Consider the following 26,758-nt stretch of genomic DNA (forward strand, 5'->3'; position numbering starts at 1 on the left):
CTCAGCCGCTGATTAGTAAATTAAAAATGTGAAGTGCAACAAACACTTTAAAACTGATGTCACGTTGGATTCACAAACTGCGTCCGTAGTCCATGAATATTGCCGTAAAATCATATCTAAAAACACATTACACTTGTCAAACAAATTAAACAATCTTTGGGGAGGTGTGGGATGATGAGCATGTAATGGGATATGTCCTGAAAATGCCAGAAATCGAATTAATTTTCTTCTCCCATGTCCACAAACATCTCAGATGTTAGGGGGCATTGCTGTGATGTTTAAGAACTTGACAAATGTTCAAGGACATCCATCTAATAGGTGTGCACTACAGAGTCAGTGAAGAGCAGTTATTAGACGGCTTATAAGTTTGGTGCCGTTCAACAAAGCTGCACAAAGTTTTGCAATTATAATATAAACCCAACTTTAAATGGTGTTGCAAAGTTTGGTGCTGTTTGGCCAAGGGGGCCCAATATTTTTGGATGGATTATAACTGGGGCCTTTTGATAAATCCGCACAAAAGTTTGCAAAAAGATCATAAACCCAACTTTGAATGTTCGAAGGGATTTTGTCAAGAGGCGGCAAAATTGCAGCAGGGTCCCAACATTTTCAAAATCAGGACAGGCTTGAATGGGAAAATAAATTCTGCTGTGTGACGGTCGGATTTTCAGCAAACTTGAGCGAAGAGCGTTGGCAAAGACCCGAAAACATGCTTTTACAAATCTGTCCTGTGTTTTATTTTTTTTAAAGAGTCAAAATGTAGGTACAAACAACAATGAAATAACTTTGGGGCCTGAGTCCTAGTCTGTGGCCTTGGCCAGAGGAAAGTTTGTCTGGGCAATCAGGGTACTGCCCATGTCCACCAGGTCCACTGCTATGGGGTTAATTTGAGCGTGGCAACCAGGGTCCGGCTTTGTGGTTTAAGATGGGCAATGGTCCTGGCCCCTGGCAAGGACAGGTACAAATAAAAGAGATGCAACTTTGGTGCTTGAGGCATAGCCTATGGCCATGCCCGGACAATCTGGCCACTGTTCGTGGCTGCCAGGGCTCAGCTATGGGGTTAAAGTGAGCATGGGCTGGGAGGGAAGCTGAGGGGCAACACGTTTGTCTTGGAAGCAATACAATGCAGGGCAACACAGGTTTGAATCCCGGTCCCGCAGCCTGGTCACCAGTTTGAAGTGCTTTATAAAATATTAATTAATTAAAGGCCACTAGGGACTGGTTATGTTGTTGAAGTGGGCAGTGTGTCTGGCCCCCGGCAAGGATATGTGCAAGAAATAGTGGTATAACTTTGGTCCCTGTGACGGACTGGCAATTGGGTTAAAGTAGGCACGGCCACCAAGAACCAGCTATGTGGTAACATTTTCGAATTCGGGAAAGGCTTGAATGGTCCATGCTGCAGCCTTTACCTATGTGTATGTATTATTAGATTGCTGTGTTAACGAAACAACTTCAGTAGAATGTTTCTGTTTCCAAAAGTGCATTTTGTGATACATGGATTAGTTCATGGGATGCCTCCCGAACACCTTTCATGTGTTGCTAGTGATACTCTAAACAGAACCCCTTGTAGGGACTTTGCCTCAGGATTGTTACAGAGGTGTGGATTCATATGTGATGTTGTGGGATGTTTTTATCCACGCATCCAAGTCCTACCTCAAAACTGTGCAGTACTGACATGGAAAACCTCATGATGGCCAGAGCTTCCCAGAAAATGCACAGGGAAATGCATGAAGAATAGGCTGCCACTCATTTTTGCTGATGTTATGGGCACAGAAGGACACTGCCTAAAACCACCATTGGACTACCCACACAGTAGTCTGAAACCATTGGGAATGGCAATGCTGATTGCCAAAAGCAAACCCATAACTGTTGGGAATTCATTTTCTTAAATCCCAAAAAGGGGTGCAGTACCAGTACTCACCACTATCCAAAAGCCGGCGTTTTAAAACAACACCAGATTTTACTTTTTGTAGAAAACTGAATAAATGAACCCAAAACATGCCAAAGAAAGACATTTTAAGAGGTGGATCCAATGTAAAGTTATATTCTGAAGTGACTTGAAGGTTTATAACAAGACTGGCTGAGCTGTGGATTTCAGCAGTTTAAGTAAATTTGGACTGAAAGACACTAAAAAATCTAAATGTTTAAATTGACTGAGTGACCTACTTTTGTGTGTCACATAGGTTTCAATTGTTTAAATGTCATAGTTTTAAACTTAGAATCAGCATTCTAGCTGCATATGTAAACATTGTCTTGACTTAAACTGGGTAACAAAAAGTGACATTTTATCTGAAACCTGGCTTAAGGACCTGAATTCTGCCTGGCAACTAACCCCCATCAGGAGTGAAACTTGAGTCACAGCTGTGTTCCCAGGCCTATCTGCCTTTTGCTGGCCACACTAAGGATATGCCATCTCTCTGATAATTGAATTAAGGGGAGCCCCACAGAATACAGGAGCTCTGAACAAAGCCCTGTCCTGACCCAGGCAGATGGTTTATTGCAGATGTCGTAAAAGTAGCTTCCTCCTGAAGCAAAGGGGAGGGGCACTGCCTGTGAGAGCAAGCTGGCTTGGCAGAACTGGAAAAACCAGAAATTCAACCTTGTGCTGGAGGAAAACCACACCCCTTTGGGGCCAGAACATAACTCTAAAAAGATGAATAACTCATAGTACAGACTTGTGAAAATTATTTAAATGACACCATAATTCTTTTGATTTTTCTGCCCACATTTTAAGAGGTTTTTAGAACAGGTGGCATGTTCAGGGGGGTTTTAGCGGAAAAGAGGATATTACTCAAAATGTGTGCATGTGAAAAATCTGACACTTCATCAACTAATGTCCATACTCCTTGCGCACATGTGTGTAAATTTGGGTTAATGTCCGGTATTGCAAACCAGTTAAAAAGTGCAAAATATTGCCATTTCTGAATGCAAGCTCCCAGGAAGAGCAGAGTTTGAACAGGGTATACCTCCTGTAATGCATGATGGGTGCATATGATTTTAAAACAACGTGTACCTCTGCAAATATGTATTTGGTTCAAATCTAGATTTGTGTGCAAGCTGACAGGAGGAGTGGACTTTCTGCAGGCTGTAAAATGACATCACTCTGACACAACTTAGCTCCCCCAATCAGGGGAGAAATGAAAGCTTGGCCAATGATAAGTGGAGAGGGGTAGAGTCTAGTGATGCTGCACACACACCCATTTTGAAAACACATAAAAGCAGAGAGACAGGACAGATAGGGACCTTCAAATCCATTTGCAGCTGGAAGCTCTGCCGGGAAAATCCATACTTTACCTCCATCAACCTTCAGAGACCCAGACCAGACCAGCAGAGTAGAGCTGACGTGTTAGCAGAACCAGAGAGAGCTGACCCAGGCCAATGTTAGCAGAACCAAAGAGCTGAACCGGAGTCCAGTCCAAAACCTGACCAGATCCGTGGGAAGGCATATTTCTAAATATATTGTGAGTACATAGCAAGACTGTGCAGAACCAATCTCTTAGTTAAGATAATATAATTCAAGCTATTTTAATCTAAGTAGAACTGTCTCCTAACTGTCACCTGTCATTTGTAAAGCTGTCACTTGTCATTTTCTAGTTGCAAGCTGCACTTGTTTTTTTTTTAACTTTAAAATTTCAAATCTGAAAAACGACCTTTATTTAATCGCTCATATCTCCGTGACCGTTTGTGCTAGAGACTTGCAGTAACTTTCATCTGGAAGCTGAGATCCTAGGCTTTCCTAGGACCCCAAAACGATAGTGATAGTCCTTGTAGTTCCTCTGTAATCGCACCAGACGCATTCGCGAATTTTGCCGCGATTTGCAAATTTCTCCACGTGTGAAAACAGAAGCTTCTTGCTTTCATTTGCCAAAAATTCGTTTAACCTACCAATTACTCCTAGATCCTTGCTAAAGTGAGCCTGGACTAATATTAACTTGATTTCACTCACCCTGAACCTCCTAGAGGGAATTAAAAGCATTTTAGCATATTTTTTTCTTCATTTCCAGCACATTTAAAAGCATTGTGCCTGTGTTTTCAACTTCTGTAGTCTAAGTTGCTGGGTGAACTGAAACACATTTAATTGCATTTCTGAGAACTGTGTGCTTCCTTCCATTTCCTTGCATTGCATAAAAGGGGGGGGTGGATTGCCAGAGAAAAGTGATTACATTGTCTTTTGCTGAAATCCTATCAAGTTATTTTCTGTACTGCATTTCATTCCACATTGCATCCATTGGAAACCATAAAAGTATTGTTGCTATCTTATCCATTTCATGTCAACTCCTTAGTGATTATCAAGAAGTGTGCTAGTGCCAGATTCTCCGTTGTTAATCTTTATCATATCAGATTAAGTGTGATATTCAATTATTAATTTATTATAAAGCGTGATATATATATATATTGTTTAATTTATCAAATAAATCTTTTAAATTTGCAAAACAAACCTACTTCTTGGCTCAGTGGGGTCAGGAGGATTCCAAGAGAGGGGTGTTATATAGGGGTAGTCATCCAGAACGCATGAACTGGACATAAAGATATATCAATAAGGGTTTTCATTCAGTATTATAGACTAGGCGTTGACTTAGCTGTAGTGTTGAATTGAATCCTCTTACAAATTGGGGGCTCGTGCCGGACGTTTGGATTAGATCTATCACTTGTGCAGATTAATACAGCGTGCCAGCTGACCAGATACACATATCCGGTCGGAGCACACGCTGTGTTACGCTGTAAAGCACTTCTCAAAGGAACGCCCTAAGAAAAAGGTCTGTTTTGCAAAAATAAAATACAAACTTCTGTAAGTCAGGACAGAGACCAATCTCTAGAATGACGACCTTAGTAGACATGAAAATAGCCAGAGAGCACTTCTTACATAAGTTATTTGTGAGAGGTGAGTGGACTCACCAGGACCAAACAGTCTGGTTGCAGGCCATCACACCCCAAATCACGGAAACAGGGTCAGATATATGGAGAGACCAGGGTCCCTTACATGTGGCCCTGAGTGAACTATATATGTCCTCTAAGGTTAAGGATGAGCACAACAAGATTGCCAGGGTAGCGGCATATTTATATTTACATATGGGAGCCATGCAGGACAAATGTGCTGAAGGCCAAGATCTGGCGAGTAGGCAACTGCTGGCATTACAGAAGGCCCGATCTGATCTGGCCTCTTCTGAGCAGAGGCTGCAGAGGAGCCAGGAGTCAGAAAATGATAGTAGGCAATATATCATTAAAATAAAAGAGGATATGGGCATCCTACAACAGGAAAAGACAGACCAGGATACCGGATTTCTGGCCCTGCAGAAGGAGCACCAAGACAGTTTGGACTCCTTACTGCAGAACCAGAAAAAGTTGGAGCAACAGATCAATTTCAACAGGGCATGCGCGGAGCAGGTAGTCACCCTGCAAAGCCAGCTAGATAGAGAGAAAGAGGAGAGCAATAAACTGATTCTGAAAGACCTGGATACCCAGGCAGAGTTTGATGAGGAGCGCCAAAAAGCTGGTGCCTTTCAACGACAGAGGGACGACCTGGCAGCACAGATGCAGGCTCTCAGTCAGGAAAGAGACACTTTAGGCCAGGAAGTCTGCCACTTAAAAAGGGAAATTGAAGAAAATCACCTGGCCCTCCAGGGGCTGGGTGACCTCCAAAAAGAAAACCAGAACTTGGTAGAGCACACCAGAAGGGTGGAAGATGCTCTGGCAAGAAAGGAGCAGGCCAGTAGGGATGGGACTCAGGAGGTAAACCTCCTGCAGCAAAGACTGGCCCAGTTCTCCAGGACCAACCAGGAAGCACAGAGGGAAAATGAGGCCCTCTGTCAACACAATGATAGGCTCCAACAACAGGTAGCGATGCAGGAGAGACTGATAGAGTCTAGTAAGGCCTTAACTGAGGAACTGAAGGCGCGGGCTCTTGCATTGCAACAGGGAGCAGGGGGGGATAGAGATGAGGTTCGCTGGGAGAGGGAGACTCATGAGCATAACCTCAGGAGCCCTAACACCAGGGGCCTTCATCTCTCCCAGTCCCTGGACTCTACCACCCCCATGTCCCCTGGCGCACATGAGCACAGGGCCACAGGGATGGCAGATTACTATCCAGCTAAAAGTATGGGGCTCATAGGCCAGTACCACTCAGGAATGGAGGGGTGGGCATCCGGGTATGGGCACCCAAGTACAGTGCAATTTAATGGGGAACCCCAGGAGAGTAGGCCCCTTAAGGGCATCCTGAAAACCTCTGCCCAGTTAGGTCAGTGGGGGGGGGTACCCAGCAAATCCTGGCAGCAAGGAGGGATCTGAGGACTCCTCTGAGCACCACAGGAAACAGGAGACCAGGTCCCCACATTCTGCCAGCCATTCCCAGGCTCGCAGAATCCGGGAAAACCTGGAAGAACAGACAGGAACTTCTGGGAGCAGTGCCTCTGAGTCAGAGGATGAATGGACAAGGGTTACCCGAACCAAAAAGGCCAATAAGGCAAAAAGGGCCTTGCTTAAGGACCCCTTAAAGCAGATTAAGGCGATCAGGAGCGTCATCACGCCTTACCATAAGAACGCTAAGTATTCTGTTTGGGAGCACTTAGAGTTGTTTGAGCAAATGATGGAGACTTTCCATTTGAAGGACAGCCAAAGCTGTATTCAATATGTAAAGTGGACCTTCTCCCCGGAATACTCCAGTTTCTTTGCGGGGCTGGAGGACCAAAATCATTTAAGATGGTCCACCTATAAGGCGGCCATCTTGAAACATTTTTCCATTCATAGAAATCCTCAAGAGGCTCGCAAGGCAGCCTACAATTTGCAATGTGGGGAGGATCAGGCCCCACAAGAATTTGTGCAAGAACTGAAACGTGCTTTTGCGCAGACCACCAGAAGGGTGCACACAGACAGTAGAGAATTCATTAATACATTTTTTCATGCCTTGCCCAAATACATAATGACCCAGCTCGTGAGGGATTTTCACGAGAAAAGATCTTTAGACTGGGTCATTGAACAGGCTACCCGGATCTATGAGGTGCAGAAACCGGTAGATAGCAAAAGTAATGCCCAGAAAAACCCCAAAGCCAACAGCACCCCTGCTGCTGCCAAGGTGGCAGAGGTAAAGGTCACCCCCGTTTTGGATTTGGAGATGGGGGGGCCTAAAAACCTACCTGCACCTAATAATGCAAGGCCCAGAAGGTCCTCGGGCCAGTCACAAACAGGGAGTCAAGGAGGTAGTCCCACAAATGGGGTCCCTCGCTCTCCTGACTATGTAAGCCCCCGTTACAAGGGAAACAGACCCATCCTGGGTTATGTGTGGACTCCTCCAGCCCAAGGGGGGGGATCCAGCCAAGCACCAAACCCAGGGAACTTCCCTCCCAACTTCCCACAGGAGGGCAGAAACTCACCAAACCCTGGCAGAACTTCTTCCCCAGGTATCCACCCAACTTCCAGCCCCAAAATCCTCCATCCTTCTTTCCCCAATTCCCTGAGCCCAGACAACCTAATCCAGGAGAGGGGAGGCCAAGGGTGGAGGGGTACCCAAATCTTCCCAACCCGGGGTACTACCAGAGAAGGGATAGCTACCCTTCCCGGGATCAGCCCAGGGGAGAAAACAGGGCCCCGTATCAGCCTGAGCGGGTTTCCCAGTTAGAGCGCCAGGTTCAAAACATGGCGCGGGATCTGGGTCACATACTGAGGGCTCAGCAGAACCCTCAGATCGGCATGCCGGCGCAGAACGCACCCAACTCTGGACCTGGTGCTCCAGAACAATGACGGGGGCAGCACCCCGATAACTCACCGGTTCCCAGGGAGGAGGCACAAGGGGAAGGGGGGTGTAAAGCCTTGGAGGAAGCTTCCTTCCTCACTTGTAAACAGCCCCTGGAAACCCAGGAACCGGAAACAAAATCTCTTGCCCCTGAAAGTCAGCCTCCTAAGGAGCAGAGGGGGGGTAGGAGAAACAAAAGACCCAAACAGACTCAGTTTGAGGAGGAGGTACAGATCTTCCAATTTGAGGGAGAGGGATCCTCAGAGGGTCCTGGGAAAAGGATCTTCTCCTTCAGAGAGGGGGGAACTCCTCCCAAAGAAAAATGGGTCCCTAGGGATGCAAATCCAGACTGGGGAGATGTGGAGACTGAGCTACCGCCGCCCACCATCTCATCCCAGAACCAACAGCAAGAAAATCCCCTGGTTCAAACCCATCCTGGTGACTGCCTCCAAAAAGGGGGGGGGCGGCCCGGAACCAGAGACAGGGGAACCCACAATGGCTCTGATCTCCAGTTGCCAACTCTTTCTTTCAGATTCTCAAGGCTCTCCACAGAATTCTGCCCAAATCTCTTCGCTAGCGATGTCCAAAACCAGAAAGTTAGCCCACCAGTTGTCCAAAAATGTGCATTATCTGTGCCCCCTTGAGGAGAAGGAGGGAAGATACTATGCCCCGGTACAAGTACAGGGGCAGGGTACAATTTTGGCACTGGTGGACACTGGATCTCAAGCTACCCTTCTGTCCAGAAGGGCCTTTGACGAACTGAATGCAGGAAGGGGAGAGAATTACCGAATTCCTCTCACCTCTCTTCCTGGACAACTGCAGAACTTTGACGGGAAGGAAATTCCCGTTGAGGGGACTGCAGACTTGGACATTAAGATCGGGCGACACAAGTTGAAACACCCGGTCATAATTGTGACTCCAGAGGGCACCCCTTGTTTACTAGGGAATGACCTCCTGAGAAGGTTGTCACCCCTAATAGATTGTGTAAACAAGGTCCTCTGGACCCAGACTAGCCGACCCATAAAATTAAAACAGAGTGTCAACCATGTTAGTTTAAACGGCACCTGCCACATGGTTGAACAAAAATCTGACCAAGTAGAATTTCACTTCCAGAATAGCCAGATTCCAGACGTGACAGTAATAGTAGGACAACAGACTGGTGGTGGAGGGTCCTCTCTATTTCTGAAAATCAACCTTCCTTCCAGTCTAAAGTGGTACTCCACGCTGGAAGGAAACACTCTGAAATTCTATACTAATCCACAATCAGAAACTCCCACTCCTATAGTCCAGAAAGATGTGAAATCAGCTCAGAGCCTGGCTGATATTCAGCAAATTGGAGAGCAGTTGTTCATCCCTGTTCAGTTAAATGATGGGAAGGACTCTGTTCTCGCTCGAGTGTGTGTGAACAACGGTAAGAGCTTCATCAGCGAAGCTATGTTCCGCCGACTCCCAAAAGATCCAGCCATTCCCACATTCAAACTGATAGACAAATGGGAAATGGACCTGGAAGCACCTAATTCCAAACATCTCCTGCCAAGCAGGTGTATGCTCAAAATCTCCATTGGCAACAAGAGCATAGTCCACAATTGTTGGGTCGTGCGAGACGTCCCTGCCGCCTTTTACTTAGGCAGTGACATTCTCAATCGCTTTGCCATTAGTTTGGACCTAATAAACTTCAAAGCTTGGTCCCGATTAGCGGATAATCCCATGGGCTTTGATGATCCAGAAAAAGCATTTAGGTCAGCTCAATTGCTACCTTATGCAGTTGAAATTCAGATCAAAGAGGATGTCACCATCACAGAAAGGACCCGACAATTCTCCCTGGAAGTGAAAGTTAAAAGAGGACAATATTTGCAAAACCCTGATGCTTACATACATCTAAATGCTTCTCTCCAACAGCAAGGGTTAGGGGTAAACCCAACTCCATTAGTCAACATAGAACATGACACCATTCCAATAGAGGTGGATAACAGCGACTTAAAGAGTATTACTCTAGCCGCAGGCACCATTATTGGAATGGCGGTTGATGACTGACATTTTTCCATCGACTTAGTAAATGAACTGTTAGGACCAATCCCCAAGGACTGTTTTGACAGTGACAATGAGGACAATACAACACCAGACAGGATTTTTACCCGGCATGGGGGGAACTTCCTGGTGTACACTTCTTGCCCTTATGGTAAGGAAGATGTGACTTGTGACTTCAGGAGGGATGAGGTGATTTTCCAGGTCCATGAGGGCTGCCTTTCCCACCTGAAGCCTCCGGTCCAAATCAGCAATCTGACCAGGGACTTCTCCACCCAGCTGGAGGAGGCCGCGGAGATAGCCAAACCAGAAGTCTTTCCAGGCTTCAGGCAGATGGTGGAAGAGAGAGTCAACCTAGCTGATGCCTGTGTGACTCTGGAACAAAAGCAAAAGTTGAAACAAGTTTTCTTGGATTTCCAAGATCTCTTTGCGGTAGACTCATATGACTGCGGTCGCACCGACATCCACACAACAACAATCCCCACGGACCCTGGCATGACTCCTGTGTTTGTGAAGCAATATCGCTTGCCTCTCGCATCAATGGAGTCCCTTACTGAAATAATTAAGAACCTTGAGTCCCGGGGAATAATCCGTCCAGTCCACAGCACCTTCAATAATCCGGTGCTGGGAATACTGAAGCCAAACGGCCAGTGGAGACTCTGCGCCGGCCTCAGGGAGCTCAACAAACAGGTCCATACTTCCCGATGGCCTCTGCCCTACATTGACCAAGGGCTGGCCCAGATCCAGGGGTCACAGGTATTCACTGCAATAGACCTGACCAATGGATACTGGACCGTGCCTGTCAGCAGGGAGGACCAATACAAACTGGCTTTTACCTTTGGGGGCCAGCAGTACACATGGACCCGGACTCCCTTCGGATACCTTAACTCCGGCAATGAATTCAACATTTTCCTACATAAGGCCATGCCCGACCTGGGTGCGAGGGGTAACCTGGCTTATGTAGATGATGTCCTCATCAAAAGTTCATCTGTGGAGGAACACATAGCGGAGATCCGTTATGTTCTGACCCAGTTGAGGGCCGCCGGAGCAAAACTTTCCTTTCAGATAGCACAGTGGTGTAGAACCCGTGTTAATTTCTTGGGGCATGAGATTACTCCTCAGGGTCTCTGTCCCCAGGAAAAGAAAGTGGAAGCACTTCAGAAACTGAAAGACCCCACAACTCTGCGAGAACTAAGGACCCTCCTTGGACTGACTAATTACAGCAGAAAGTTCATTGAGGGCTACGCAGAGATTACCAGACCCATGATTCATCTCCTGGAGGGGGGGGTCAAGTGGGAATGGGGTCCAGAACAATCCGAGGCAGTAAGACAACTCAAAAGAAGCCTCTCACAAGCGCCTTGCCTAGCTTACCCTGTCAGAAACAAGGAGTTCTTCCTGGAGACGGGGTTCTCTAATACGTGCTTGACGGCAGTGTAATACCAAAAGCATGACAAGGTCAATAAAGTAATCTCTTATGCGAGCAAAACTTTATCCTCTGTGGAAGAAAAATTCAACGATTGTGAGAAGGCACTCCTGGCAACGGTGTGGGCATTGAAGAATTACCGCCCGTTTATCCAGGGGGAACACATCATAGTGGAGACTCCACACCAGCCTCTGCAATATCTCCAAAGTGATAGAATCCGGACCGGAAATGTGAGTAATTCCCGAATTACTTCCTGGATTCTGTCAATGCAAGGCTTTCCTGTGGAGGTCAGATATGGCCAAAACAAGAAAAGTCCCCTCGCGCAAGGTCTGGCTGACTTGCATGATTGTGCCAGAGAAAACTGTCTCGAGGACGAAAGTCTAAAAATCAAGGACAACATGGAGGCATACCTTAATTCCCCACACAAAGTCTTTGAAGAAGACAAGTGTGAGGGAATGCCCACTGTCTATGTGGATGGATGCTCGTACCATGTTGACAACAACGGGGAGAAAGAACTGGTGGCCGGCGTAGGGAATGCATGGGTGAATGAGTCCCCAGAACCCTCCGCTGGATACAAAATTGGTCCCCGAAGTAGTCAGGTGGCAGAATTGATGGCTGTGCATCAGGCCATCCTCACTGCTGTCCAGCATCAACTCCACGAACTGGTCATAATCACAGATTCGGATTATGTACGGAACGGGTTCGTGGAGCACCTGGTTAATTGGAAAACCAGAGGCATGTTATGTGCTAACAACAAACCCTTGAAACATGGGAAGTTCATCCAAAACATTGATGATCTGGTCACCTCGAATGAGATGACCATCTATTGGAAAAAGATCAAGGGTCATTCCAAAGTAGAGGGACCAGACAAAACTGGAAATGACTTAGCTGATCAGCTGGCCAAAACCGGGGCCATCCAAGGGGATCTAATTGAGATTGAGTCCCTGTTGGGGGAAATCCAGGTCGCTGCTATCACTAGGTCCCAGACAAATGCTCACAACGACCTTTCAATTGCACAATGGAGTAAGGAGACCCCTGATGCTGATTTGATTACCGCTCAGAAGGGGGATCCAATAATTGGTAAATTTTACCAGCACCTTGAGGACCCTGAGAACTTTCCCCTGACGGATACCGATTACATTGGGAAAGAGGACCTAAGAGTGTTGATGAAATGTCCAAAAATGTTCCGAATCCAAGACGGTTTGTTGGTAAGGAAATCCAAAGCTGGCCACGATCAGTGGGTGGTTCCTACCTCATTCCGAAGCCTGATGTTAAGTCACGCCCATGATGCGGCCACCGCCGGTCATAGGGGGTTTCACACAACACTGGAAATCTTAAGAGAGGTTGCATACTGGCCACACATGGGGCAGGACCTCGACCAATACTTGAAGGGGTGTCTTGTGTGTGCACAATTTCAGCCATCATCCCTCACGCACCGCGCGCCTCTCCAAAAGCGGGGGATGACACTGCCATGGTCAGATTTACAAATCGACTTTGTAGGCCCCGTGATTCGCTCGGCTAGGGGGAATAAGTACATGTTGACTGTGACATGCTTGTTTACCAAGTGGGTGGAATGTCTCCCAGCCCCAAATTTGCAAGGCAGAAACAGCAGCTGCCTTGATGATTAACCACATCTTTTCCCGTTTCGGTCTCCCTCAAAGGATTGAGTCAGACAGGGGTAGCCACTTCACCAGTGAAGTAATGACAAAGATGTGGGAGATACTGGGGGTCAAAAGGAAGTTGCATATTGCTTACAGGCCAGCTTCTTCTGGGGCAGTAGAGAGATATAACCGAACCATTGTGAGCATATTAAAGAAGTTTGTGGCAGATTCTGGGCCAAGTTGGGATATCCGATTACCTCTGGTCCTAATGGCCATCAGATCTACCCCTTCATCTGCAACCAAAATGTCACCATTTGAGTTGATGACTGGGCGCAAGATGGTGCTTCCGCAGCATTTGCTCTACAGGACCCAAGAGCAGACACTGATAAATGCCTCCACTACTCATGAGTATGTGGAGAATTTAAGGAAACACCTCCAACATGCTTTTGCTTACGCTCAGCAGAATCTAGAAAGATCGGCTGATAGCATGAAGACCCACTATGACCTGAAGACTTCCAGGAAGGAATATCAGGTGGGGGACCGGGTCTATCTATACAACTTCCAAAGAAACCAGGCAAAACAGCGGAAATTCTTGCCTACATGGAAGGGACCCTTTGAGATCATCGACAAGATCTCCCCTGTGGCCTACAAAATCCACATCCCCAAAGGTCCTTTGGCAGCGGGGGAAGACAAGTGGGTCCACATAAACCAGTTGAAATGTTGCCATCCCAGGCACACTCTGCAACAACTGGAGGAATCCTCTGGAATCCTAGCGGGTACTGTCTCAGACTAATTTAGTTCCAATCATAAAACATACCACATCTAGTCTCTAAAATATTGTGATTTGCATGAAACTGTCTCTTAGTTATACTGTTTTTTTTTCAAAATAAGAATGTAATGTTTCGTTATGATGAAATGCATATGCTGCCCCACTATCTCAACAGTGGTGGAAAAACGTCTATGAGTAGGTATTGCCGCTTTTGCTTTATCATCCTAGGAGAGATGAAACCATGGAGAATGACCAAGGAGGACGATCCGGAGACCGGGAACGAAGATCCAACGGGCCCGGGGTACCGCCCAATATTCCCATCAGGACCGGCGAGGAGAACCGATCGATCCGACCGGATGGAGGAAAAGATGCTGAACTGTGCCATCTATTGGAAGAAGATGAGGAAACATCCCAGGTCTTGCGAGTCCCATCAGTGAAACCGAATGGCCATCGCAAGAGGGGGGCTTGTGGGATGTTTTTATCCACGCATCCAAGTCCTACCTCAAAACTGTGCAGTACTGACATGGAAAACCTCATGATGGCCAGAGCTTCCCAGAAAATGCACAGGGAAATGCATGAAGAATAGGCTGCCACTCATTTTTGCTGATGTTATGGGCACAGAAGGACACTGCCTAAAACCACCATTGGACTACCCACACAGTAGTCTGAAACCATTGGGAATGGCAATGCTGATTGCCAAAAGCAAACCCATAACTGTTGGGAATTCATTTTCTTAAATCCCAAAAAGGGGTGCAGTACCAGTACTGACCACTATCCAAAAGCCGGCGTTTTAAAACAACACCAGATTTTACTTTTTGTAGAAAACTGAATAAATGAACCCAAAACATGCCAAAGAAAGACATTTTAAGAGGTGGATCCAATGTAAAGTTATATTCTGAAGTGACTTGAAGGTTTATAACAAGACTGGCTGAGCTGTGGATTTCAGCAGTTTAAGTAAATTTGGACTGAAAGACACTAAAAAATCTAAATGTTTAAATTGACTGAGTGACCTACTTTTGTGTGTCACATAGGTTTCAATTGTTTAAATGTCATAGTTTTAAACTTAGAATCAGCATTCTAGCTGCATATGTAAACATTGTCTTGACTTAAACTGGGTAACAAAAAGTGACATTTTATCTGAAACCTGGCTTAAGGAACTGAATTCTGCCTGGCAACTAACCCCCATCAGGAGTGAAACTTGAGTCACAGCTGTGTTCCCAGGCCTATCTGCCTTTTGCTGGCCACACTAAGGATATGCCATCTCTCTGATAATTGAATTAAGGGGAGCCCCACAGAATACAGGAGCTCTGAACAAAGCCCTGTCCTGACCCAGGCAGATGGTTTATTGCAGATGTCGTAAAAGTAGCTTCCTCCTGAAGCAAAGGGGAGGGGCACTGCCTGTGAGAGCAAGCTGGCTTGGCAGAACTGGAAAAAACAGAAATTCAACCTTGTGCTGGAGGAAAACCACACCCCTTTGGGGCCAGAACATAACTCTAAAAAGATGAATAACTCATAGTACAGACTTGTGAAAATTATTTAAATGACACCATAATTCTTTTGATTTTTCTGCCCACATTTTAAGAGGTTTTTAGAACCGGTGGCATGTTCAGGGGGGTTTTAGCGGAAAAGAGGATATTACTCAAAATGTGTGCATGTGAAAAATCTGACACTTCATCAACTAATGTCCATACTCCTTGCGCACATGTGTGTAAATTTGGGTTAATGTCCGGTATTGCAAACCAGTTAAAAAGTGCAAAATATTGCCATTTCTGAATGCAAGCTCCCAGGAAGAGCAGAGTTTGAACAGGGTATACCTCCTGTAATGCATGATGGGTGCATATGATTTTAAAACAACATGTACCTCTGCAAATATGTATTTGGTTCAAATCTAGATTTGTGTGCAAGCTGACAGGAGGAGTGGACTTTCTGCAGGCTGTAAAATGACATCACTCTGACACAACTTAGCTCCCCCAATCAGGGGAGAAATGAAAGCTTGGCCAATGATAAGTGGAGAGGGGTAGAGTCTAGTGATGCTGCACACACACCCATTTTGAAAACACATAAAAGCAGAGAGACAGGACAGATAGGGACCTTCAAATCCATTTGCAGCTGGAAGCTCTGCCGGGAAAATCCATACTTTACCTCCATCAACCTTCAGAGACCCAGACCAGACCAGCAGAGTAGAGCTGACGTGTTAGCAGAACCAGAGAGAGCTGACCCAGGCCAATGTTAGCAGAACCAAAGAGCTGAACCGGAGTCCAGTCCAAAACCTGACCAGATCCGTGGGAAGGCATATTTCTAAATATATTGTGAGTACATAGCAAGACTGTGCAGAACCAATCTCTTAGTTAAGATAATATAATTCAAGCTATTTTAATCTAAGTAGAACTGTCTCCTAACTGTCACCTGTCATTTGTAAAGCTGTCACTTGTCATTTTCTAGTTGCAAGCTGCACTTGTTTTTTTTTTAACTTTAAAATTTCAAATCTGAAAAACGACCTTTATTTAATCGCTCATATCTCCGTGACCGTTTGTGCTAGAGACTTGCAGTAACTTTCATCTGGAAGCTGAGATCCTAGGCTTTCCTAGGACCCCAAAACGATAGTGATAGTCCTTGTAGTTCCTCTGTAATCGCACCAGACGCATTCGCGAATTTTGCCGCGATTTGCACATTTCTCCACGTGTGAAAACAGAAGCTTCTTGCTTTCATTTGCCAAAAATTCGTTTAACCTACCAATTACTCCTAGATCCTTGCTAAAGTGAGCCTGGACTAATATTAACTTGATTTCACTCACCCTGAACCTCCTAGAGGGAATTAAAAGCATTTTAGCATATTTTTTTCTTCATTTCCAGCACATTTAAAAGCATTTTGCCTGTGTTTTCAACTTCTGTAGTCTAAGTTGCTGGGTGAACTGAATCACATTTAATTGCATTTCTGAGAACTGTGTGCTTCCTTCCATTTCCTTGCATTGCATAAAAGGGGGGGGGTGGATTGCCAGAGAAAAGTGATTACATTGTCTTTTGCTGAAATCCTATCAAGTTATTTTCTGTACTGCATTTCATTCCACATTGCATCCATTGGAAACCATAAAAGTATTGTTGCTATCTTATCCATTTCATGTCAACTCCTTAGTTATTTTCAAGAAGTGTGCTAGTGCCAGATTCTCCGTTGTTAATCTTTATCATATCAGATTAAGTGTGATATTCAATTATTAATTTATTATAAAGCGTGATATATATATATATTGTTTAATTTATCAAATAAATCTTTTAAATTTGCAAAACAAACCTACTTCTTGGCTCAGTGGGGTCAGGAGGATTCCAAGAGAGGGGTGTTATATAGGGGTAGTCATCCAGAACGCATGAACTGGACATAAAGATATATCAATAAGGGTTTTCATTCAGTATTATAGACTAGGCGTTGACTTAGCTGTAGTGTTGAATTGAATCCTCTTACAATGTCATCAGTGATGCTATCGATGATGCTATTTGTGATGTCATCTTTGATGTCCAGGGTGTTGGTCTTAGCATGATTTATGGTTGCATAGCTTACCATAACTGCTGAATTTCTTTGGTTTTTCGATTTTACTTTCCAACCATAATGTCCCTGTAACAACATTTTTTAAGGTTACTTCACACTTTTACATGTGAAAATAAAAAAGTATTTCTGTCTAACTTTTTTCTCATTAATGAAAATTCACCAAATTAGGCATGCAACTGATCTGGCCAAATCAAGCATTTGTGACACATTTTGTTATGTTTTCTAACGTTCTCATGCCTACAAAATATTTCTGGAAAAATGTGTTTTGCATTGTGACATCCATAGAGGAGGAAAAATCACTTTTACTATGCCCCGCATCCCATATCTCAAAATTGCATGCTTTCACTTTCCAGATATTGGCACAGGTGTGCATGCCGGATTTAATTAAAAATGTCAGATTAGTAGAATTTGAGTCACATTTTAAACTTAAATACTTTCATTGATAGTTCCATAAATGTGCATGCAGTTTGGAGGCCAAACTAGAAAGATAAATATACTTCAAAACACACAAACATCGGCAGCCCCAACAAAAACATACACGCACGCAAACACACACCTATCCAGTCCAACACACAGTGGTCCTGCCACACATGTGCAATAGGGTCAGAGGGATAAAATGAGATGAAAAACATTCAACGAAATAAAAAATGAACAGAAACGCACAGGATGATTGCCTGCTTCCAACACTCACTAGAAATGCTGTACATGCGCAGTAAACATGGAGGGACAAAAAGTAATGAAAAATATACCACAAAACACACAAACGCATCTGCAGCCTAAAGCAAATGCACACGCACACACTCAACCCATTCAGCCATTTGCATTAATGTCAGGGTGATAAGATGAATGAAAAATATACAGCAAAATAAAAAAATGTCAACAAAGCACACACAATATTTGGCCCCACCCAACACACAGTAGGGTCGCCAGACAAGAGCATTACGGTTGGAGAGACGATATAAAATGAGCAATATATTCTGTGAAAAAAATGCTTTTCTGTTAAAAGCACAAGATGATTAAGTTGGATCCGAGGGACAAAACAAAAGCAAAATAAAAATTATTCAGAAAAACAAAACCTAATCGTCTCCACCCAACATGCACTAGTGGTGCCTTAAATGCACAGTAGGTTTGTAGGATCAAATGAAATGATGAATATTTCTAGGAATTAGAAATATGCTGCAATAAACAAAAGGTGAACACAGGGATGTCATTTCACCAAAATGCCAGGGGTAGCGGAAGTTACATCACACGACCCTTGACCTCTGATGACATAACAGGAACTGAAATCATTTGACTCCACCCCAAAGTGACATCACTGGAAGCAATAGAACACGACCTTTCACCCCTTGACAAAACAGGATGTGGCATCACATAGCATTGTTCCTAAGTACACTACAAAAAATATGGTAACAATATCACTATAATGTGATATACATTTGATACAAGAATGGATCACCATATGTATCATTAATATCAGTGTGTATAGGCCCATATTACCAAATTACTGTGAATGCAAGCAGACATCCAAGGCCAAATGATAACTGTGTGTTATTATATAGCAATTACACTTAAGCGCTTTATATAGATACAATATCACCCAACTTGCGTTGGTACTCATTTATCGACCTCAGAAACATGAAAGGCCGAGTTGAGGTGTTTAAGAACAGACTAAATAAGTGACTCACCCCCTGTAGTGTGCCTGAAAAAAACTTTTAATGAGTCCAGCAATGACTGTATACAATTCCAGAAAGACAAATTATTTGTTATTCCTATTCTTTCTTATTTAGGTTCACTGCTCAAAGTGTTACACTTGTGGAACCCCCTGTTTTTTTAAGAGGCCTGAAAAAGAAAGCCAGCCACTCCAGAAACACAGAGCCACATGGAGCTGGCCACAGCTCAGGAGCTTACATTTTAAAAAATAAAACGTTTTTTTAGGAGTAGCAAGGGAGACCTCAGGGGTGGCAACTGCGACCCCTGTCGACCCCCAAATGATGTCCCTCGATGAATAGCCACATTTATCACACACAAGGTCTTTCACAGAAGTGAAAGATGATAAGAGGCTGAAAACAGAAAGATCAATATTTTCCTAAGTGCACGAGATGTTCAGCTTCACCCAACACGCATGCCAGATGTTGTACATGCACAGTCAGGCAGAAGACAAGTCAAAAGTAAAAATATACAGCTAATTGAAATATGTACGATAAACACCACAAGTTGATTTGCCACACTAAACACACATCTGTCAACATACTACTGCACATGCTGCCTCCACATTGGGGGATTTTAGCAGTTTTGTACAGCTGGAGAGCTTGGGATCTCCTCCATTCTTTCCCCCCAGCCCCGCCTCAAAATGGTGGCAATGAAACCCAGAGAGAGAATGTCGTCTTTCTACACTGCTTTTAACCCAAACTCAGAATCAGGCCTGAATTTCCTTGCTTTGCTTCCTTCCAGGCCCCCTTTCCAATTTGCGCCTTTATTCCATTCATAATGTACTCCCTTCCCCATGTTTTCCTTTACATCACTTTGTTTTGCTTTCTCTTGTGCAGTGTGGATAATGCATGCTGTCCCTCTCTTCTTCTTGCAGGCCATCGCCATTGTGTGTGGGTGTGTGAACGCCATCCTTCTGTGCGTTAGCTGCTATTTCGCACACAGAACAAGACACAAGATCTGGAGGTACGGGAAGCCCAACGTGTACTGGGACAAGCCTCTTGCTGCCATGCAGGAGGGACCCAACGTGGAGGAGTGGGTGAGTAGAGTGGTATGGGAAAACCTCTGGGAAGCCATTAGACATCCATAGTGAGCTGTGCAGTGGCGTTTCTAGACTCTGTTGACTGGGGAGGCACAAGTGGGGCACTGACCTATGCAGGGGTGGCATGAAGTACAAATGCACAAACACATAATGATCATTGTTTAGGATAATGGGGTGACACCAGAAGCGTAGCCAGAATGGTCTAACAACTGGGACCTGAAGCCAATGTAGTTGGGCCCACCAGTGACATTAACATCTGTAAATGCCCACACTGTGCTGCTGGCTGGGGTTTTACAGATTTTCTGTGGGCCCTGCCCTCCCAGGCCCGAACCTGTCCACGCCTCTGGGTGACACCTGGGCTGGTCAATCAGATTCCAGGGGTAGCACATGCCTCCCCAGATCACTGCCAGGACATGCCACTGGGGCGGCGCAAGATTGCGTGGAAGGCAATTTACAAGCCCTACATTTGCTTTTTGATGAAATTCTACCAAACAGGATCAGTGTCAACAACTTAAAATTGGGGAGTAAGTGGGAGCATTCAGAATTGTGTAAAGTAAGTCGCTCTGTGAAGATGATATCGCTGATAAACCCTAAGAGAAAGATGTGAACTCATTAGAAGCCTCCCTTCTGCACCGAGATGAAGTCCTAGGTTTAAGGCTCCCTAATTTCCTTTTTACTGATTTTTACACATGAATACAGAAGCAAATCACAGTGCTTCCTTTCACTATTTATTTATAATAATTGAGAAAAAAAATTAAATACAGTTGCCTTTGGTCGGTCTTTAATTTGTTAATCATGCATGGAGGTCAATGGGTGCGCAAAGGAGCTCAACAGAAAATAATTTCCTTTTTTAAGTGGTTTAAATTGCTGAAGATATGCAGGCTTCGAATTTTGAACACGAAAACAGCTGTATAAAACTCCCATTACAGAAATCCAAGTACTAATATGTGTTTAACAATTGATTAAATGTTATACAATACCAGGTACTACTAACTTTCAACTATCAAAAAAAGGAATGTGGACACATACAGAAATGATAAATATACATAAATACTGATGGAAATAGTCAAAAATTAAATATCATAGAAGAGAGAACCATAGTTTTCAGCTACCGAGCATCACAGAGAGCAATACACAGGAACTAAAGATAGGCTAATTTCTCATTTACTGGTCAAACTGGAATTTGCAAAGCAGGGACCGAAATACATATTTGATGTGCAGGAACTAAATGTAACTCCTGGGTATCAGGTCGTATGATTGAACTCGGTAATTCCTCAGAATGACGGTGAATCCGCTGCTGGCAGTCGGAGGAAGCAAAGCTTATACTGCTTCATGTTACCTGTACTTGAAAGAGGGCAATGCCTATTGCTACAATCCTCCCAATAATGAGACATCCAATACAGGGAACAAATGGGAAGAGCACTGTGATGACTTTCTTTTTAAGTGCGATTAGTGCCAGGAATCTTGGCTCCTGGTGGGGAAGGCCTTCTTAGCAGCGGTGATCCAGTGGGTGCAAAAGAGATGCTCTATAATGAGTGCAATTGTTGCATGATCTCACAGATCTCAACGTGTCCCATATCTAGTGTAATAGTCCATCCAGTCACGCCCCATTTCTTCATTATGGTACCTGTTATCCTGCATTTATAATCAAAAAGCAAACAATTATTATACTGAAAATCACAGGCCAGACCACCCCTCACAACCAGCATGGAAGTACTCAGATCCGAGGTTACACTCTCCCTGAAAATGGCCACATATAAATAGGTCAAATATAACAGAGCTACTTTACTGAAAAACTACTCCCCACTTTTGGCAGTATAGGTCTTTCAAGCAGGGCCGGTCTTAGAGCAGATTACACGTCTGGCAGGAAGCATCATTGGTGACCACCCATCCCCAAAGTTTGGAAGAGGTGCTAACTTCAGAGACGATGGGGGAGGGGCAAACTTAATTATGTGGGGGCATCTAACTTCTTTACACGTTCTAATGAGACTATTCTAGTGCAGCTTCAATGTTACAACCAGTTAACTCTCTCCTTCACTTATAAAACCACTCATAAACCCCATAATAAGCACTGATGTGAGAATGAATGGCCTCCTGCCCCTACCCTTACAATCACTCTCCTGACCTGCAAGTATGAACACCCACCCGATTTCAATTGCCTAAACATGTATGCCTATTACTGCAGGTGCTAACAATAAAATGTTTTACATTAGGAATTTGCCGGGCATTTGTTAACTGTGCAGCCACCACCACCATGTTTTGTCTGTGCTTTGTCCTTCTGAGGCTCTGTTCGTCTTACCAAACATGATGAAGGGAAGAGGGCTGATCGCTGGAGTCTGAAATGTCTTACTAAGATAAGGGCAGGGGGTCATGGGGTTTGATGTGTTTTACTTAAGATTCTAGGTGTCAGATCTCTATCACTGAAGCTGATCATGGGTATTTGCCTGGGCTCTGCTTGATACACCCGAGGTGAGGGGTAGGGGCACATCTAACCGGTAGCTGTGCCTGCCATTTATCCCCACCCTCTCATTTGTGTCTGATCTGGTGCTTCTCAGTGCCTGTGTGTGGCTCGGTGTGTGGCCGAGTGCAACACAATGATGGGTGCAGCTTTTTGTCTTTGTGTGCTCTGTGCAGTCTCTTAGCATACCCCAGCAGCATGGGGAAGCCTATCCTCGGGCACCTCTGCGGCTGATTTCAGAGTGCTCGGGAAGCAAAAACGACCCGCAAAATATATAAGCGCATGTAAATGCTGTATCACTTCTCTGCACAGTCCTTTGAGCCTGCAGAGAGTCACTAATATTCAACTTGATTGCATTATTTCAGTGACAACACAGATTGTGAGGCGGAAACGTAAATGGTGGACTTTTAAACATGCATTGTTGCTACTGCCACCCCAACCTTACCTTGTGGTATTACCGTGTAATACTAGACTCCGAAAGCCCATTCCTCTACAGTGTTTGCATTGATTGCCCAATATTAATATTAAATAGAAGCAATTATAGATTATTTTACACTCTTAATTAAAACACTTGATGTTTATAAATTACTGTGCTTGTGATACACCCAAAGCGTGGCAAAGAAAGCTACTCATGTCTGTGTTCAAATGTGATTTAAATGATTACAGTGGTATTGTGCGAGTCAGAATGGCGCCCTCCTAAAACCTAGCACCTCAGGCAGCCGCCTGCACTGCCTGATGCAAAGACCGGCCATGCTTTCGAGCATGCCACAGACTACATTGTCTCCAGTTGTTTATGAGCTACAAACGAGGCTAACATCATCAGGATCAACCTTATCTACACCTGTACATTAGTATGCTGGGAACTAGAGTTTTCTGTTTTTCTTCTTCATTGCTAATATGGGCCATCAAGTCCCAGTAAGCATCACAGTATTCAATTAAGGCCATTATCGGCCAATAGGGACCCCATGACATGAAGCCAATCAACTACTTACTCTGATATTACTTGGCAGCTTAGTAGCAACAAATCTGCTTCACTTGGTTGAGCCTCTGTTAAACTGTCCTTTTGAACTGCTTGGAGATACTTTAATTCTAAGTGTAATAAACAGGCCAACATCTTCCTGACAGTGTTTTAGCAGTGATTATTGGTTTTAACAGAAAATCGCAGTCTATACATAACCCATTACGCTTTAAATGTCTACCAGATATGTCTGAATTCTCCTTTATACACATTCCCGAATTAGGATTGTTTGCATTGACCGGTTTGCCTGGGGAGTCAAAAGTAGCCCCTGGTAGCTAATCAGTATCTTATTGGTTACCAGAATAGGTCTGAGTTCTAAGCAATGTCTACCCATGTGTCCTGCAAAAATAACATTACGTCATATGTTAAATGCTAGCCCCCCAAAAGGACACCCAAAACTACAAGTAGTCACAAAGGAAAATCGGTAAAGACCGAACCACGAGGGTAAACAGCCCTTGGTATTACAACCACAACCTCATCAACTGTAAGCAACAACCACAAGCAGGAAAGATTTAGTTACCAAGGACCAGGAAACATGCCAATCCGAAGAGGACTACTGCTCAAAGAAATCTAACCGACAACTCAAAAAACTCCATGCCTCGCTACAAGAAAGACAAAGAAGCTTGAATGGACAACAGAAATAAAAAGGAAACCTCACCCACACAGGAAGGTGCTGATCAGCAAGATTTCACAACTCTGAAAAAGTTGGTGAAGAAAAGGCCAAACGGCCCAAGGACACATACGAAGAACAGAGCAAAGACAGACTACATCTCTCCACATACAACTGCTTTATAGTGGAAGACAGATTAACAGCAACAAACCCACAGACAAGAAGCAAAACAAATGCAGACCACATCGGGATGCCAAACGCAACACGACAAACAACCAACCTAACCAGGAGAACACTATGGACAATACAAGAATCAGGGACAAACTGGAATCCATTACCTTCCACACACCCTACATCACCAAAGAATGGAGCAGAGGGCGGGCACAAACACAACTCACCAGCCAGAATGAACAAAATCCATACAACCCTGCAATCAATCTAATCAGACTACTCAATGAAAAGACTGACTACCAAAGAACCCCTCCTCCCACCTCAACAGAAAGCCATGACCTACTAAGCGAAGGAGGCCTTAACATGCTCTTTCTTACAGAAACCTGGTTGTCTGAAAATTACAAAGCCATCGCAAACAAAGCCATACCTTACAATTTCAGATTAAAACATGCCAACTGAGAAAACCCAAGAAGAAGCGGAATCACAATTGTATACAATTGTATACAAAGAGCACATTCGAGCCACTCCACTCACCCCAACCGACATAGAAGACTGTGAATTGAGCATAACGACCAAAACCAACATAGTGTTCCTCCTGATCTACAGATCACCATCCTACAACCCCCAACTTCACGACAAAGCTAGCAAACTCAATCTCCATCTTATCAACCTACCACAACCTAGTCATACTGGGCGAATTCAACATTTGGTTCAAAAAAGAAACCGAAACCTCCGCAAACTCATCCTTTGCACTCCTGGAAACACTGCACTTCAAGCAAACAGTAAATGGATCCACCCACAACACGGACACAACCTCGATCCAATCATCTGCAGAAAAGGACTATGCACATCTGTGCCACCTACACTGATGGCATGCAGCAAACATTACCTGATACCATTCCACATCACACTCCAAACCCGCTTACTGGCCGGAAAGGAAATACTCCATGCCAGCAGGAAAAGAAACTGGAAGAACCTAGACCTGGAGTCCTTAACAAACCTACTAGACTCCACCCCACCGAGCACCGCAGAGCCAACCAAAACAACCTCAGATGCAGTGAAAAACACACTCAACATCTTTATTACTGAGCCCCTATACCACCTGGCACCAGTAAAACCCTTCAAAGCCACACCAAACAAACAGGCCTCAAAATGGTTCACAGAAGAACCAAAAGAACTAAAAAAACAACCACAAAATGGAAAAAACATGGAGAGAACAATACAATCGGCAGAACAAGATAAACCACCAAAGACAGCTGAGACTATACAAATCAACAGTACTCAAAGCAACAAAATAAAGTGCTATGCCACAAGAATTGAATTGGCGAACAATCCACTGAAAGAACTCTTCAGAATCATCAAAGAGATTAAAGAACTCATCCCGCAAGAAATCTGTCATCCCGACACAAGCTCTATGTGACACCATCATCAACCACCTACGATCAAAACAGAAACAATCCAACAGACCATCAACACAACCCATGCTAATACAGCCACAATCGCTGAACAACAGGCAAGGGACGAAACACTGACTACAGCAAAACTCACCTGCCTAGAACCAATCACAGAAGAAACATTTGTCAAACTGATCAAGGACACCACCCTTGCAAGATCCCCAGGGTACCCCATTCCCCCAGACATCTTCAAAGAAATCCTCAACCAGAGAACCCCAGTGACACACTTACAGAACATAATGAACCTATCATTCAAAACGGGCATCGTACCAAGCGCCTTCAAATCAGCATACATCAAACCACTAGTAAAAAAGGAATCAGAAAGTGCAGATGACCCATCAACTACAATCTGATATCCAACGTGCCCTACCCAGTGAAGCTCCTGGAGAACCATATAAACAAGATCCTACTTAAATATGTTGAAACAAATGGAATACTGAACCGGTCACAAGTTGGCTTCAGACCAATTAGAGGAACAGAATCAGTGCTCCTATCGCTATGGGATAACCTGAAAATAAATGCAGATAATGATACCCAATTGGCCCTCATACAATTGGATATATCTGCAACTTTTAACGCAATTAGCCATGCAAAAGTAATAAAAAGACTATTGGAATGTGGCATGCAGGAATCCTCACAAAGGTGGCTTACCTCATTCCTCACAAACCAAACCGAAAAGAACCTAAGAACTGTTCATCTAAAACACCAAACATATCTCATACAAGTTCCACAGGGAGCCAGCCTCTTTCCCCCACTTTTCAACATCTACATGTGTGTCTGTTGAAAATCATTCGGACCCACAGACTAACCACCTACAACTAGATAGACGACACACAACTGATTGTAAAGATGATCACGAGCCAGGAACAAAATAACTGCCTCAGCAACTGCCTCACAGGCATCTATACTGGATAACAATGAACAACCTCAAACTGAAGCCGCCAAAAATTGAAATAATGCTCTCACACACTGAAAACAACACAACCACCCCGCAATTGGACTGGCCGGCAGGCATGGGAACACAACCATAGACTTCCAATGTAGTAAATAACCTAGGAATGCCCATGCACAACAGACTATCCCTGGAACCGCAAGCCAACACAATCACCAGAAAATGCTACTCCCATACCTCTCCTTTCCTCACAGAACCCTTACAATCATATCCCTGATACTTAAAAGATTTGGCTACACACACAGCCTCTACCTAGGAATGCCAG

General features: G+C 44.4%; 1 protein-coding gene across 1 annotated transcript in view; it reads left to right on the plus strand.

Annotated features, from left to right (window-relative positions):
- Positions 1–26,758, plus strand: part of LOC138570157 (occludin-like) — a 349,343-nt gene that overhangs the window by 143,495 nt on the left and 179,090 nt on the right. Inside the window, exon 3 of the mRNA XM_069648824.1 lies at positions 19,666–19,827. Coding sequence (XP_069504925.1) covers positions 19,666–19,827 — 162 coding nt within the window. The remainder of the gene's footprint in view (positions 1–19,665; positions 19,828–26,758) is intronic.

The sequence above is a fragment of the Ambystoma mexicanum genome, chromosome 1p (genome assembly GCF_040938575.1).
Source record: "Ambystoma mexicanum isolate Mex_15411 chromosome 1p, UKY_AmexF1_1, whole genome shotgun sequence".
NCBI lineage: Eukaryota > Metazoa > Chordata > Amphibia > Caudata > Ambystomatidae > Ambystoma > Ambystoma mexicanum.